Genomic DNA, 15,350 nt, shown 5'->3' on the forward strand with positions numbered 1-15,350 from the left:
ATAATAATAATTTCAGTTCCCGGATTTAAGGTATAAAAAATAACGAACTATTGAGTATCTGACACATAAGTTATAAGTTAAAAATAAATGAAAAATGTATATAAATAAAAGTAAAGCAACGGAATGACACGTTATCAAATAAAACAGCTGTAATGCAGGCGCGTGGGCGGGCGGAGCGCCCAAAGCCTATCGACTCGCCCACGCGATAGCCACTCACCTCAAGGTCACCGCCGCCAAACCAACCGAACCCTAAACACAAACCCAAAAACCCCTTAACTTTCTACCATTACATTACTGAGAATACTTCCGAAATTTTCCAGGGAGAGGGCGTCGGCGCCCGAAGCGTCCCTGAGAAAACTGACGGACGTCATTGCTCCTCCACGCCTTTTATAATAGGTCGAGGGGCGGGCGGGGTGATTCGCGAGTTGCGCCGTCGGATCGCGCCTCAATAAATAAATTAATTAAAAGTGCAAGTGAGTGATCGCCTCGTGCAGTCCTGTGAAGTCGTCTAGAGCTTCCGTTTAATTGGAGTTTCAGGTTCGCCGGACACAAGCCTGAATTTAATGAATATATGAATATTATATTCCTAATTGAGCTTTTAGCGCTTAAGCTCTGCACCTAGTAAATTAAATTTAAATCCTTATATAGTTACGCCATAGAAAAAACGATTTTAAATTTAGAAAACACGTAGGAGTATGTAGCGCTACGATGCAGCTACGTTGTAGATGCAAAACTAAATCAATATCGAACATATAGGATCGTTTCTACATGATTTTAAATTATGTGGGTCCTGGGTATATGTCTACGTGAGACTGTCAGAAGTCGGGATAAAATTAAAAACCTGTCAACTAAACCACCAAACCGCTACATTTTCGAATATAATTGCGTAATATCTATTGAGACTATTTACAATTATTAACTTACTGAAGTGCTTTAACATAAATTTATTTATTTTCTGCTGAAACTTCTCAACCAACTCTGTTATGAAAATAGACGAGGCCCTATAAAAATCGCTTTTGTCTCAATTCCACGCAGAAATCGCAAGAAAGATCTCCAAGTTATATTTATAGTAATTACAATCCTCTTTTCAGGTCAGTAGAGCGTAAGATATTATAAAGTTCTAACACTATATCGGAGCTACGGGAGCTTTGACGTTTAATTTAAAGGAACTTACAGGAATTGCACTTGTCATATGAAATTCTTGTGACTTTTATAGATCTGTAACTATTTCGAATATATCTTCATTTTTAAATCACACACATATTGGCGACTCTTTATAGTGTCAGAATTGTGCTATTTTATTGATGACTTTCTTAACACGCAAGTACGTCATGGGCATTACTGGCGGCTTCCTCGTGTTATTCTTTCAGTGTATGTTAATGTGGTTATTGCGACGATAGATTTAAAAAAATGTTTGAGCTATATCTCACGACCAAAGACAAGATATTTTTGTTTATTATAAAATTTAGATTCTTTAATCGTGTTTAATATACGATTTTTTAAATATTGTTCACTTCTCATTGTTCATCAACGTAATTTATAAAAATAAATCCTTATAATTAATGCTATTCAATAAAAATAAAAATTTCAGCCATTTTTGTACTTTACCTCTATAGATAATATAATAAGTTGCCAAATAGTGTAGTCATTGAAAATTATAATATTTTATTTCAATGTAATCGTAAATTATATAGAACCATGTTCTCTTTTAAATAAAATTAATTTAACCGTGATAAATTTGAACGTCTTATTACATTATTTACTTGACTCATACAATTCGTGTATTATATTCGCATTAAAATCGTGTAGTACCTGCATAAATCTAAGACAATTTAGTTGTTTTAAAATACATATAATAAAGTACATATATAATGTATCTTTCAATAAAAACTTTACTGATAATGCGTTGAATTCTATCAAAAGTTTCATGTTTCATTGGAATTGCCACTCAACTGACCCTTCCATACGTTGAATGAAATAAACTTATCTTTGTGTAAATTTATTCATTGAGTTACAGATGGGATGTGCATTTTTACCATGACATATATCTATAGAAAAATGTATATGAATTTATTTATTTATCAATATATTACTAATACAGCTTTGTATCAGTAATATAATGCTAAGCTTCTTAATCAGAGAAATAAATTAGAACCTTTAACCTTCCGACTCCAGAACCAACATTAGGTTCCGCGAGCATCTTCACAGAATGTGTTCTACTTTGGATTCTGCCACTAACATCGACCCTTTTACGCACTCCTTTACTGCTTCATTTAAGAATAATTTAAGACAACTATTAATGCCCTAATCCTACAAGGATATTTCTTTTTTATTATAGCTACTAGTATGTTTGTCTACCTCCGGATTTATAATTTTTTTGCTGTCATGTTTTGTTTTGCTCTGCTCTGTATCATATTTATTTTTTAACTTTTTTATTGTATAGAGATACAGTATCTGTTTTGTTTCCCAAATAAATAAATATAAATGTATAAAAATCTGTGACTCCTAACGATAAGGTTGTATAAAAGAAACCTACAAATATATATATATATATAGTTGAATAATGTATGTACACAAGATTCAGAACTGACTCAAATTGGTAATGAAATTAATAAAGAATTATTGGTACCTGGCGCCATCTGTGTTTTATGCACGTAAAGTATTGATGAATATGAATATTATGCTTCTTATCCTTACAAAAATCGGTAAAATAATGTCAGCTGTAAACCGTCAATTTTTTTAATTTTTACTAAGCTTACTTATTCTTAAATTGTGACAACAACGTTGTAGTCTAACTATTTCATATATAAAAATCTTCTTTCTTTATATACTTAATGAAAAATACTTTATAAGATGTCTCATTTTGTTCGATACGTGTATTTGGAATAGACCCTCTACATTTATCGAGACAGTTCTAATAAGGTTTCACACTAATCAGACAATCAATACGTTATTAAGCAAGTACTTGTGTGGACGCCGGTCAGTGACACCGTCGCAAATTCGAAAGAATAATTTTTGAGCTTCAACTTTCTGTGATCGTTCTTAACTGACAAATAAAGTTAAAAATAATTTACTGGATATATTACGAAAAAATAAAAACAAAAAGTTAAGCCGCCCGAACAGGGACTTGAACCCTGGACCCTTGGATTAAAAGTCCAATGCTCTACCGACTGAGCTATCCGGGCTTATGAGGCAGGTCCCAAATTATGTATTATAATATTTTTTTAAGTAAATTACTATTATAACATTTCTGTTTTGTAAAAGATTTGTTATGCAAATAAAACTCTAGCTCATTAAATAAGAAGCAAAGAACTAATGTTTATTTAAAATTTTTGAAAAGGGTAGAGTTTGTTTTTAAAAATAAGCACTTAGTTGAGACAGCACTTAACGCGCTGTTAACTTTTACGATTTCTTTAAAAATGGATGACAATGTCAAGAAACTATTTTGTCAAAAGATCTTTAAGCTTTTAAGAATACATATTGTCATGAACTCTTTAACTAACAAAATTAGCGCCCGACTTTGATCGCGGTTGATGTGAATTATATTTCTAAATTTATTTTGGTGTTTCATACTGTTTCATTATTACTATTCTAATAATTATACCATAATCTATAATATTACTTTTAATTATTTTGAGTTTTTTATTTCTTTATTTTAAGTATAGACATAGTTCAGGAGAGAAGAATACTTTTGTAGGAAATATTTTTAATGCATCGTTGAATATTCTTTGAGAATTACTGAATTATTGTTTATATATTTACATGTTTGTATACGGGCGGCTACAATTAAAAATATACGTCTAACTTCATAGCATAGATGTAAATCGCGAGGGTACTTGTATTATGGAAATAAAGAGCGACGTGGTGAGGAATGGGCATTGAAATGTCAACCTAATTCCTAAGCTTGGGGCTGCGCACAATATTGTATTAAAACGTCCGAAGAGCTTATAACTTTTACGTGAATGTTCGAGTTAATAGCTCGGTTTTCTGTTGGTCAGTGCTAAATTTTTTATGTGCCGACTAACGACTCTTTGCAGTGTAAAAATGATTTTTTAATTTTATACATATAATTAATGTGTAATATAAAAAATTATCTTTATATTTATAAATATGTGCGTGTGTTTGTAATCAAACATCTCCTAGACGGCTGGCCCGGTTTTGATGAGATTTGTGTGGTTTCGAGAATGGTTGAGAGTTTCAGTTGCTTTTTATAATCATTGTTTTTAAAATGTTCAGGACGTCTGTAGGGTTCGCTAGTTTAATATACAGCATATTTAAAATTTAATCTATTAGTCTTATGAATAAACATATAATAAAAAGTTTGAAAAGTCACGGGTTATATTTGTTAACGTAAAATTGTAAAAACCGTTAGATTGTAATCTATCGGTTATCGGTTATCGGTATTCGGTAGATTGTACTACACTAACTTAGTTATCATTCAAACTTCTTTGGTCAGTTACAGATTAATTTTACTTCCCAACAATTTCATATAACTACCGAATAATAATACGTTAAATTGCAAGCAGTATGTTGAGTTGACAATCTTTCGACAGCTTACAATCTCGCGAGATAGATTACAATCTAACGGTTTTTACAATTTTACGGTGACATATTAATATCAATCAATATCAAGCAATGCTTCTTTACAAATTTTTATATAAAAATTAGTAGATGTTATCTAAGTGAGTTATTATTTTATTGAAGGACTCGTGTAAGCGATATTATAAAATATACAAATACACAGTATTAGAATAATTTCCATGCTATATTGGAGTTCGGACCGCGTGGCACTGACAGCACCGCACGGCGGGAGACGGTACGCGCCCGTCACCTGTCACTGCCATTGTGACAATGTAGTTGTATCAGTTGGAGTTGTTAACAATGGGGTGACAACCAGTTAGCTTATTACTAATTTAGATGACCTAGCTCTCTTATGTTTTTATCGTAGGGTCAAGTATGTTTTTAATTAGTTAACAAATGAACGTGTGCTGTGAATGATCAAGATATATTTACATTCGTTGTGAGCAGAATAACTTGTCCGTACATGACATCTTAATCCTTTAAAATTGCTTGTCTATCCTATCGGGAGTCACTTTTCTTCTTCTACCTTAAGGGCCCAGGATTTGACAATGCTAAGACGCTTATGTCTATTTGATTCAGTTTACAAAACCCACCAGCCAGCCACCAGAGCTTTACAGAGCTGTAGGCGTTAGTTTTTCTTTGTGAAACACTTTTCCCTCATAGCGCTAACTCCTACCCAAGAACTACCTATTTTGTATGACATTAGTTAGGAAAGTTTCTTGCCAGTTCTTCTTACCCGCTCTACGCTCTTGACTTGCGAACTGGTAGTAAATGTAAATTTACAATTAATTTAACTTCTTTCTGACAATTCATAAGTGTACTTGTTAAACTACATGAATAAAGATATTTTGAGTTTGAGTTATTTATTTTTATTACACATACGAATATGTCTAATAGGTTACAGAAGAAAATATACAAAATTAAAAAAAAACAGGGAATGTTTTAAGCAAATATGAATACCCACCCTAATTAGTTACTTCCTACACTTAATCTAAAATGGGGAAATGTCCAAAATACCTCTAGCGTTAAAAAAAAAAGGGTGCGTGTACTTATTTATGTACGCGCGTAAGAAGTTATACTTCTTTGGCATTATTAAAAATAGTTTTTGATTGCATGCAAATAATTAATTACAATTAAATAATCAGAGACTGGAAAAGGAGTCATTATAGTCAATAAAGTTCAGTTTACATTTGAAAAATTAAATAAATAAATATTTATTATTATTCTCTTACATTAAGTGTAACATAAATTCTATTATTATTCGAATGTTGTTTTTAAATTATGTCCATTGCCGTAGCATCTTCCGTGGGCAACTTCATTCTGTTAATTTTGTGTCACGGTGCGCGCGCATTATAAATTTCACTCTCATCAATTTTTCATAACGCGCCTAAAGAAGTATAACTTCAAAAAACGCGCTCTCTTAATACTGGACACTGCGGGGTTTTAGAGCCCACAACCAGTTACGGTACTGATCGCCCGATGTTTCTGACATAAACCTTGTTTGCATTTCATACGACGCACTGTTGCGAATAATTAACACAATCTATCTTCGCCAAATAAAATTATTGTTGAACGCTAATGTGGTTCGGTAAAAGCTGTAAATTCAATCTGAATAATGCAAATTGATTGTGAATATGAAGAGATATAATATGAGCAGCCTAATCCACTGCACGGGCATTCACAAAAGGCACAACGGCAATCTTCACTTCTGAGCGTTTCACTTCTTTTTCACCGAACACTCTCTACCCATTTGAGCAGCCTCCTGTGCCTGATACACTTGGATCTAAGGACTGCTGATGATCAAGATGTTTGTCTAAATATATGTGTACATAGAAAGATAATTTACTGCCCAGTCAGGTTCGAAGGACGACTTGAGAGTCCGTTTAACCACTAGGCTTATGCTGCATAGTAAAAGATTAAACTAACTTAAAGTGTTACTTAAAGTTGATCTTGTTAACTAAGAAATAATATTGAGAAAGCTTAGCGCTATCGAAACCGCTGACTTTAAACTCCAAAAACGTTCACTTAAAACCTAAGGCTACGTGACTCCCTGCTATAATTAAAATAAAAAAATATATACAAATTGGGCTAGAAAACGTTATTCAATATTGAATAGTCTTAGTGCTAAGTACGTCGTCAGGACAATAATAATTAAATAACAATATATAAGAGTAGGGTACCTATAGTCTCAAATATAAAACCTTTAATAAATTTCCGTACCACTAAAAAAATACGATGGACGAGGCTTATAGTATAAGTCTACGTATATTTGGTTTCAGATGTCAAACATTTCGGCTCAGCTGCAAAATGGTCCATAGAAAGCCTTTGTAGTCTCGTGGAAAATAATAGTTAAATGGTAATCAAAACCAAAACGGATTTAAGGACAAGTACAAAACATATTTTTCATTTAAGAGTTGAACATTAAATGAACAATGCATTCGAAAAATAAATACAAACTCTCGGTGGTCACGCTTTTCCGGCGCCGCATTCTCATAAACCCGCCGCGAGATGGCGTTGTTCGTTTTATTGCCCGTTTGCACAACAAGCCGTAATGGAAGACTACAATATTGACAGACCATTAATTTGACAGGAAATTGTGCTGAAGTCGCGATCTGTACAGGTGTTTGCGAACTTTTCAAATTAGCCGGACTTTCTAGTTGTTTTAACATTTAATAACGAACGAGCATGTCTGACTTTGCCTTACATCGCATCTGTGGGAAACTATGCTCTGATAACTGATGGCAATTAGCGTGTATACTTTGTCTAATTGCTATGCTTTTTAATACTGGTAAAGTATACCACTACTAATTTTTAAGATAAGTTATGAAGGTAAATAAACATAATAATTCAAATTACACAATTAATGCAGTAATAAAAATAATTTCCTATAAAATATAACCCACTGCGCACTCCATATTCTAGGAAGGACATATTCTTTTAATTAAGCCACGCGGAAAGCGTCGTAACTTTTACGATGTCCGTGATTTAACTATTATTTGTCATCAATTTTATGAGGCTCTGAAGCTCAACAAAACTGGACAGTAGAAAATAAAACTGGCCTATTCAGAATTATTTATGTAGGTAAAGGAATACCAAGAGTTATAATATATATAAACTAGAAAACTATTTATTATATAATTAATTTATTTACAAATTTACTAACCAACTATCTAATAATTATAACTGTACCAATACCCATTTAAGAATAATTTATATAGTATTTAAATAGGTTTAGTAACGACATCTAGTACAAAATTATGTAATTACCAAGTCACAACTAGATGGCGCTACTAACGTAACATCGAGACCACCATACAGGAACAAGTGCTCTAGTTCACCAATAGATGTCGCTAAACACTAAATTCTAAAGTTTTGACAAGCAAACGTCGATGGCGTTAAATTATATAAAAATATGTTCTTACCTCCAAGTTAAATTCGTGTGTTTCCATTTCTCTCCTTGCACGGCAAATCTTTTCTTTCTCCTATTTTCATCGCCAACTTCACGATCAGGCCGACCGCATCGCTTCTGCTTCATCAATTCTTTTGTTGAATGGTCAATCTCCCCCGTTACAGGAATGCCACCAAACTCCTAAAATACAAAAAGGCAAAATTAATACAACAAGAATTTATTACCTAGTCACTAATGAAAATTTAAGCATTTCATAATTCCTTATTTTCTTAAGTGAAACTTCTCCATTTAAATAAAATAAAATTTAATGATTTATTGAAGGCATTATCTGATATTACTCTTTGTATGCTAATTGCACATTTATAGTTGGGTTTTAGTGCATTAAGATGTCCATCTCAATTTTTGTTAATACTTTATAATATTAATAAGAAACTCGTAAAATTATACGTACTTGGAGAGTTTTAATAGCGATCCTAAATTCGTCTTCATAGGAGTGCGAAACATCGCCCATTAAGAGGTTGCCGACTTCTGGTTGACCTTTCTTCAAGTAGCCAAATTGTTCTAGGTAACTTCTCTGAAATTTAAAAAGAACACGTATAAATAAGATGACTTGCCATGGAGCTAACAAGAATTACTTTAACAAATCCTATTTAAAAGAATTCTTATTATATATTGCTCACATCTAGAATATTACTATGAAGTGGATTGTTTTATATGTTAGTAATAAAAAAGAGCAAAAATATCGATTTAACAATACCAATTTACAGATACATGATGACAAAAAAACATGGCAAACGAAGACTCGGAAGGGAAACGGAGGGAACTACTAGTAACATAAATGTGTAAGAGTGTCAAATGCGTAAGCAACAGTAGTGTAATTATAAAATTGTAAGTATTTAGTAGAATTTAATAAGTCCAGTGCCTACATTCATTAATATGCCAAATGGAAGAAACTAGCTGCACACGACACAGGGAAACGGCGAGTGCACTTTCTCTTTTAACTATACATCCTTTTTTATATGTAATAATGTTTTTCATTTCTTTTTTTTTCTGAAACACATATTTAAAAATCAGAGAGAGAGAAATCAATAAAAAAGAGAGAGATAATATTGTTCATTTTTTTCACGACATTGTCTGTAGACTATCATTACATTATTTATTAATATCATCATTCCTTCCTACTTCCTTTTATTATATTGCCTAAGTAAATGTTGATACTTGTGTTACCTACTATTTTTTCTTGCCTTTATATAACTTTACAGTTCTCCTGATTGTTTATATTGTACTATTACAACGTTCATAAAATAGAACACGCCTGTATATGAATAAACATTTTTTTTTTAATTCGCAAAAACAACATTAAATGTATGAAAATATTTCATAACTTTAACTATTCATTATATTCGTTTTTAGTTTTCATACACATGTTTGTCTTCTCTGATATTGATTTTTTTCTTGTTTTGCTATTTTTATTCTATATTTTTATAAAACTATGTTTTTTATTTTAAAAGAACTAAAGAAACTATCCATAAATATTTACTCTCGTAGAGCGATAACGCGAAGATAGCTTACAAAAATAATATTAGGCGTTTTCTCCAAATAGCCGACACATTTGCATAACACAAGAAATAAGTTAACGGTACGTGGCACGTTGTTTGTCCGCTATGGACTCCTAAACTACTGAACCGATTTCAATCAAATTTGCACACCGTGTGCGGTTTGATCTAACTTAAAAGATAGGATATTTGTTTATTATTTGATAGTCACAATTCTAACAGATGACGCTGTGTTGAAAGTACCAACGTTTCACATAAGCTACAATTTAATGGCATAACCACCAAAAAAGCATGGTGGTCCCCATGACTGGTGTTCTCCTACCGTTTCCCTTGAATAGTTTACTACTATGTAATATAACAAAACCCTTAGCCATAGCAACGCTTGACCGGTCTGCTAGTAGGAATATAAAATATCCCCTCGAATTTTTGACTCACGTCAGTTTCGTTTAATCAACACATGAATAGCTCATTTAAACTTGATACCGTATTGTCGTTATGTGTACGCTGTCACCAAAGCATTGAAATAAGAACATTCAAACAATTGTTTATCCAAGTCGGTTAATAACGAAAACTTTCTGAATAACCCCACCATTATTCACTTCTAAGTTATCTCGGCTTTGTTTACGGATACCGGCTGTTTGTAAGTTAAACACCTGAACAATTAAAGCCCGGAATATTTGATTGTTTTGTCGGAAGCCCATAATCTGGATAAGATTGGATGAAGTTGAAGTTTGTATTTTAAACCTTAATAGTTAAATTGGTTATCTACACTTGAGTGGCTAGGATATTTATTGTGGGTAGGTAGGTACTCTGCTATTTCTGGGATATGTAAGTTAGCCAATAAATTTTCCCCTAAGCTAGCTAGCTATCTCAAAAATTTAGCAAAAAGTTTTCATATATATTTTCTCCCTGTTTATAGTTTTTAAGTATTATGTCATTTATAGTTATTAAATATAAAGCATGCTGTGTTTGCCTGCCTATTGAAGTGTGTGCAATAAGTTTTTAATGTTACTTTTGTTTGTTTCTAGATGTAAGATTCTATTGATTACAATTATACGGGCATTAGCACCTTGGCAAAACTTAATTTATTTCCTAAATATTTAAAAAGTACATGTCCGAGCGGTTACTAATCTAAATACGCACGCAAATGTTAGACTCATAATTGAAAATTATTTTTGAAATAAACGTTTAATAACTGTTAAGGTTTTCTTTTAAACGAGTTTCTGTCAAATAAGAAATAATAAATAACACTTAAAACAGCAATAATTCATATTAATTCTATTAATCCGTGGTATAAACGGAAAAACTAATAATAGGTCATAAAACTTAACTGTGATGGTGATAAACAAATCAATTCACATTGTATAATTAGGTTAAAACCATCAGTGGCATTAAAGCTTTGAACTAAAGCCGATAAGGCTCAGTTTTTTTTAATATCTGGTAAATTAGGACAGCGGTGGTAGATAATTAAGTTAATCTTTACAAGACATTTTTTAACAAAATACCAGACTTTAAACAGACTTAAAAATAATGCTTTACTTTTTGTTTGCGTAGTCCTAAACCCAAAACTTTTTGGGTGGGTTTTGGGTCCTATATTTTTAAATTTGTTTCAATAACCAAGTTATGACTTAAACCGTGACCTAAGCATATAATGCCCATAGAATAAAATATTATAGTCTAGTATTAAATAACTTACTGGTATTATATGTTTTTACATAGCTGCCCTATGTAGCAGCTTTAATAATTAAGCGGCATTTATTGATTGAAACACTCATCCATCTTTACAAAAATGAGACAAAAAGACACATTAAAAATTTTATACAAAAATATTTTTTTTTTCAAGGACCTCTTATATGCCTCCTCCAACTGGCGCTATTACTCTGTATAATAATCATAAATAAGCATTTTTCTCCAAATCCCTACCGACTTCTTTAAGCTCATCAGCCGGTGCAAGAGGGCTGATACCCTGTAGCAGCTCCACACATACAAAAAGCTGCTTCTATATGACATATCCATAGAAGTTTAGCGAACTGTATCTCTTGGTCTCCCTATATGTAGCTTCTGTCTATCTGATACGCTGTTAGTGATTTCGTTCACTTATAATTCCATCTTACCTAAATGGGTTATTTAACAATTTGACTGTATAAACATTGAATAGTTTATTCAATTTCCAGATACACATTCTAGAAATAGGACTGTGCTCTCAAAATCGCGTGTTCTCATCGTAATTAGCGATAATTGACGGCTGTCGGCGTTTCAGGAGCAACAAATGACCTATCTTGGATTAAGTACGATAACTTTGAATCACCATTGCGTGATGATACCTATTTGTCCTTTAATTAATTGACGAAGCTCATTAGCCTGAACTACTTTTATCTAGGACATTGAACACGGGTTCAGTTGAGCGCTCATTTTCTGGAAGCTCGGCTCGGCTTTTGTTGCGTTGAAAGAATACTGATTAAAAAGTATTTTGGACAAGAAAGGAGGCTTTAATTTTACGCAGATAAAACCATATAATTTGTGTGCGTTAATGAACATTGTATTCGATTCAGTTATATGCAGGGAGGTAGTTTATAAATAGTTATTAATGTCCTTAATTCCCATAATAAAAATTAATACTGTCATTATTAAAACAGGTTTTTTTGATTTAAAGTCAAAAACTATGTAAAATTTTAATGAAGCATTGTAATGGTGAGAGAATTTAAGAAATGTGTGCAATGTTTTTTATGTTTTCGTTACAAACTTTATCCTTTATAACATTAGTATATATTTATCAAAATCGGTAAAAAAAATAAAATTTTTCATCTGAAATAATAAGAAATAATTGAAACTAGTCTTCAGTGTTACTTAAGTATAAATAATTTCTAACCTTGGGTGTTTAATATTTTTAATTGCAACCCCAGACATATTAATATAGGTTCTGAGAATACAAGTCTGATGAGTCAACAGTACCTAGTATTTACAAGGGAGCCTTATAGCTAATGGGTCAATACAAAGACGAACATCTGTTCAATCATTAACGAATAATCGTGGGAGTCGCTAGAACCACGATCGACTAGTATTACAATGTTCTTATTAGAATTGATATGAAAATTAATAAGTGGCAAAATATAGTGGCTCCGATGTATTATGCTTTTGGGTAATACTATGGAATATAATAATGTTATATATAAAAAAGAATTGTACTATTGAGAGAGAGAGAGAGTGTTCATTATTTGAGGGTATTGTTGTGTACCGGGTTGTGCAGCTCCCTCAAAAATGGTTGAGCTGCATGAGCTATTCGGGGCATGCTTGCCGTCTGCTGGCACAGGCTTGCTCAGATCGATCTGGTTCTTTCTTCCAAAGACCAGTCCAGTAAATACTTTGCATTTGTTTACACCAATTTATTAATTTATTATTGTATTATCTGGACTACAAAAGAGACTAAGACCCCCGAGTTTGTTTCGACATTTCTTCTCAGGGCAGTCAGTTAGGAAATGTCGACTTCATGTAGCTAAGGAAGACATTGTAAAAGTGATTTATATAGTCCTACTTGCAAGAATAAACTATTTCATTTCATTTCATTTCAAAGGAGTTGATCTTAAAGGGTTTTAATTCTTAAAAGGCCGACAACGCACTCGCGAGCCTTCTGGCATTGAGAGTGTGGGCGCTTTAAGTGACACGTCCTGCCTGCTCGATTACCTCCTACCCTATAATAAAATATAAAAATTAAACTTCCAGAGTGATAATATTAATATTTCCGGACTAGTGAATTAAGAATAAAATAGAGAGTTTTATATCGTTTTTTTACAAATATATAACACATCACTATACACACATATTTACAATAAACCTTCTATATACAAATATGTTAAGTTGTCTAGTAGTCCGTTTTGTACGAAGATCAAATAGATAGCATTATTTGTCGCTCTATACCAACTTTCCCACACAGCCAGGAAGTACCGTTAAATATTCAACACATTATAATTCTATTGCTTAAATATATAGTTTGGCTTAGATTCTAAAATTCACTCATTCTAAAGTTCTAACAAATGTTATTTCGAGCACACAGCAACCACAAGTGCGTTGCCGGCCTTTAAGGTACGTTTTCCTCTTGAATACCCCTAAACCGAAAAGTACTATGAGTTGGGTATTGAAAGACAACTGACTATTCAAGACAACTTGACGTTAACATACCTTACCTTAATCACACTGTTTTATCCCAAGTACTGTTCGTCCCTTCCTGTGTATACAGCACTAGCTTTGATTACAAATTATCTGAACTTATTAACCTCTTTATTAATTGGACCTTAAGTTTGAAGCAAGTTATTCAATTAATATACTCATTTTGTCTATACTAATATTATAAAGAGGAAAGGTTTGATTTTTTGTTTGTTTGAAATGAATAGGCTCCGAAACTACTGGACCGATTTCAAAAATTATTTCACCGTTGGCAAGCTACACCCGAGTGACATAGGCTATGTTTCAATTTCAAAAAAATTAGGGATGCTTACTAAAACTTGAATAATCTAACCCAAGGTGTAAAAAAATAAACAAAAACTTCCTTCAATCGCGTGCGCTGCGAAAATTATTAATGATAGAACAAAATGATGTATTAAAATTTTTCAGGACACCACTATATATAAAAAATGTCGCGGCAGCATGTCTCTATCTTTTATAGTTACGTCACAATAAGCAATAAGCATCCTTTTATTATTTTTTTTTATTAAAATACCACCGCTAGAAAAGGCTCTTTATTCGTACCTAGGTATTGATCCTTATCAAAATAAATACCAACGTTTCACATAAGCTACAATTTAATGGCAACTACCAAAAATGGCATGGTGGATTGGTGTTCTCCTGCCGTTTCTCTTGAATAGTTTTCTACTATGTACTTAATATAACAAAAATCTTAGCCACAGCAACGCTTGGCCGAGTCTACTAGTTCAATTAATAAATTAATATACCCATTATATAATAACTAAAGCAAGAGGAAAGAAAGAGGCACGATAGAAATGCAATCTTGAAGCAGTGCACGGATCATGTTTATTTTATACACACCGCAGGTTCGTTCCCCGAAGTGAACTGAATGCGTGAGAAAAAGCTATTACTAGAAAAACTAGGAATTACACGGCATTTAAGTGCTTACTTGGACTGAATATTCATGTAACTTTATAAACATCTTAAAAACACTCGTAAAAGTCGAAACACTTCTAATAACAGCTTTGTAAAGAATCGAATATAAACATTAAATTTATGCAATATGTACGATATTTGAAAGAAAGTTCAAATTTTTACATTTAAATCTTATTATCTTGGTACTGTACAAAACAACATAAAAATATAAAAAACCTTCTTTGAATTTTTAACCTCGGGGTCATTCCTCAATGTTTTTATTTTGACCTATCAGCTGTTCATTAAAGTAATAATTTACGTCAATACGAAAATGTAAAAAATTACAGTTTCTTGACGCTATCCACATATACTTAACACATATCGATATCCTAAACATAAATAAATATGTTGTAATAAAATAAATATTTTGCTAAAATGGTAGGTACGTGCTAATATTGTGAGTGAGCTGGGAACCATAAAAGGTGAACAATCTAAAATTTAACGCGTGTAACGAATAAACTAAAGATAATAAAAACTAAAAGTATAACATTGCAAGAGAACCACCTTTAAATAAACTTTTAATTGTGAGACAATTATACTTAATAGCAATATGCAGACTTTTTTGGAAACAAACACCCGCCGCACCACATCAAACAAAACGCAAACCTATATAATATAAGCAACCCAAAAATCGCACTTTCTTCGCCTAA

At 32.3% G+C, this 15,350-nt stretch overlaps 1 protein-coding gene and 1 non-coding gene across 2 annotated transcripts in view; both read right to left on the minus strand.

The window, feature by feature from the left end:
• LOC125048765 (matrix metalloproteinase-2-like) overlaps positions 1 to 15,350 on the minus strand; it is a 141,049-nt gene that overhangs the window by 84,779 nt on the left and 40,920 nt on the right. Inside the window, exons 3-4 of the mRNA XM_047647635.1 lie at positions 8,442 to 8,564; positions 8,004 to 8,170 (exon numbers count right to left, since the gene is read on the minus strand). Coding sequence (XP_047503591.1) covers positions 8,004 to 8,170; positions 8,442 to 8,564 — 290 coding nt within the window. The remainder of the gene's footprint in view (positions 1 to 8,003; positions 8,171 to 8,441; positions 8,565 to 15,350) is intronic.
• Positions 3,113 to 3,185, minus strand: Trnak-uuu. Its single transcript has one exon. It is a non-coding gene; the product is annotated as a tRNA-Lys (tRNA).

This window comes from Pieris napi, chromosome 4, assembly GCF_905475465.1.
Source record: "Pieris napi chromosome 4, ilPieNapi1.2, whole genome shotgun sequence".
NCBI lineage: Eukaryota > Metazoa > Arthropoda > Insecta > Lepidoptera > Pieridae > Pieris > Pieris napi.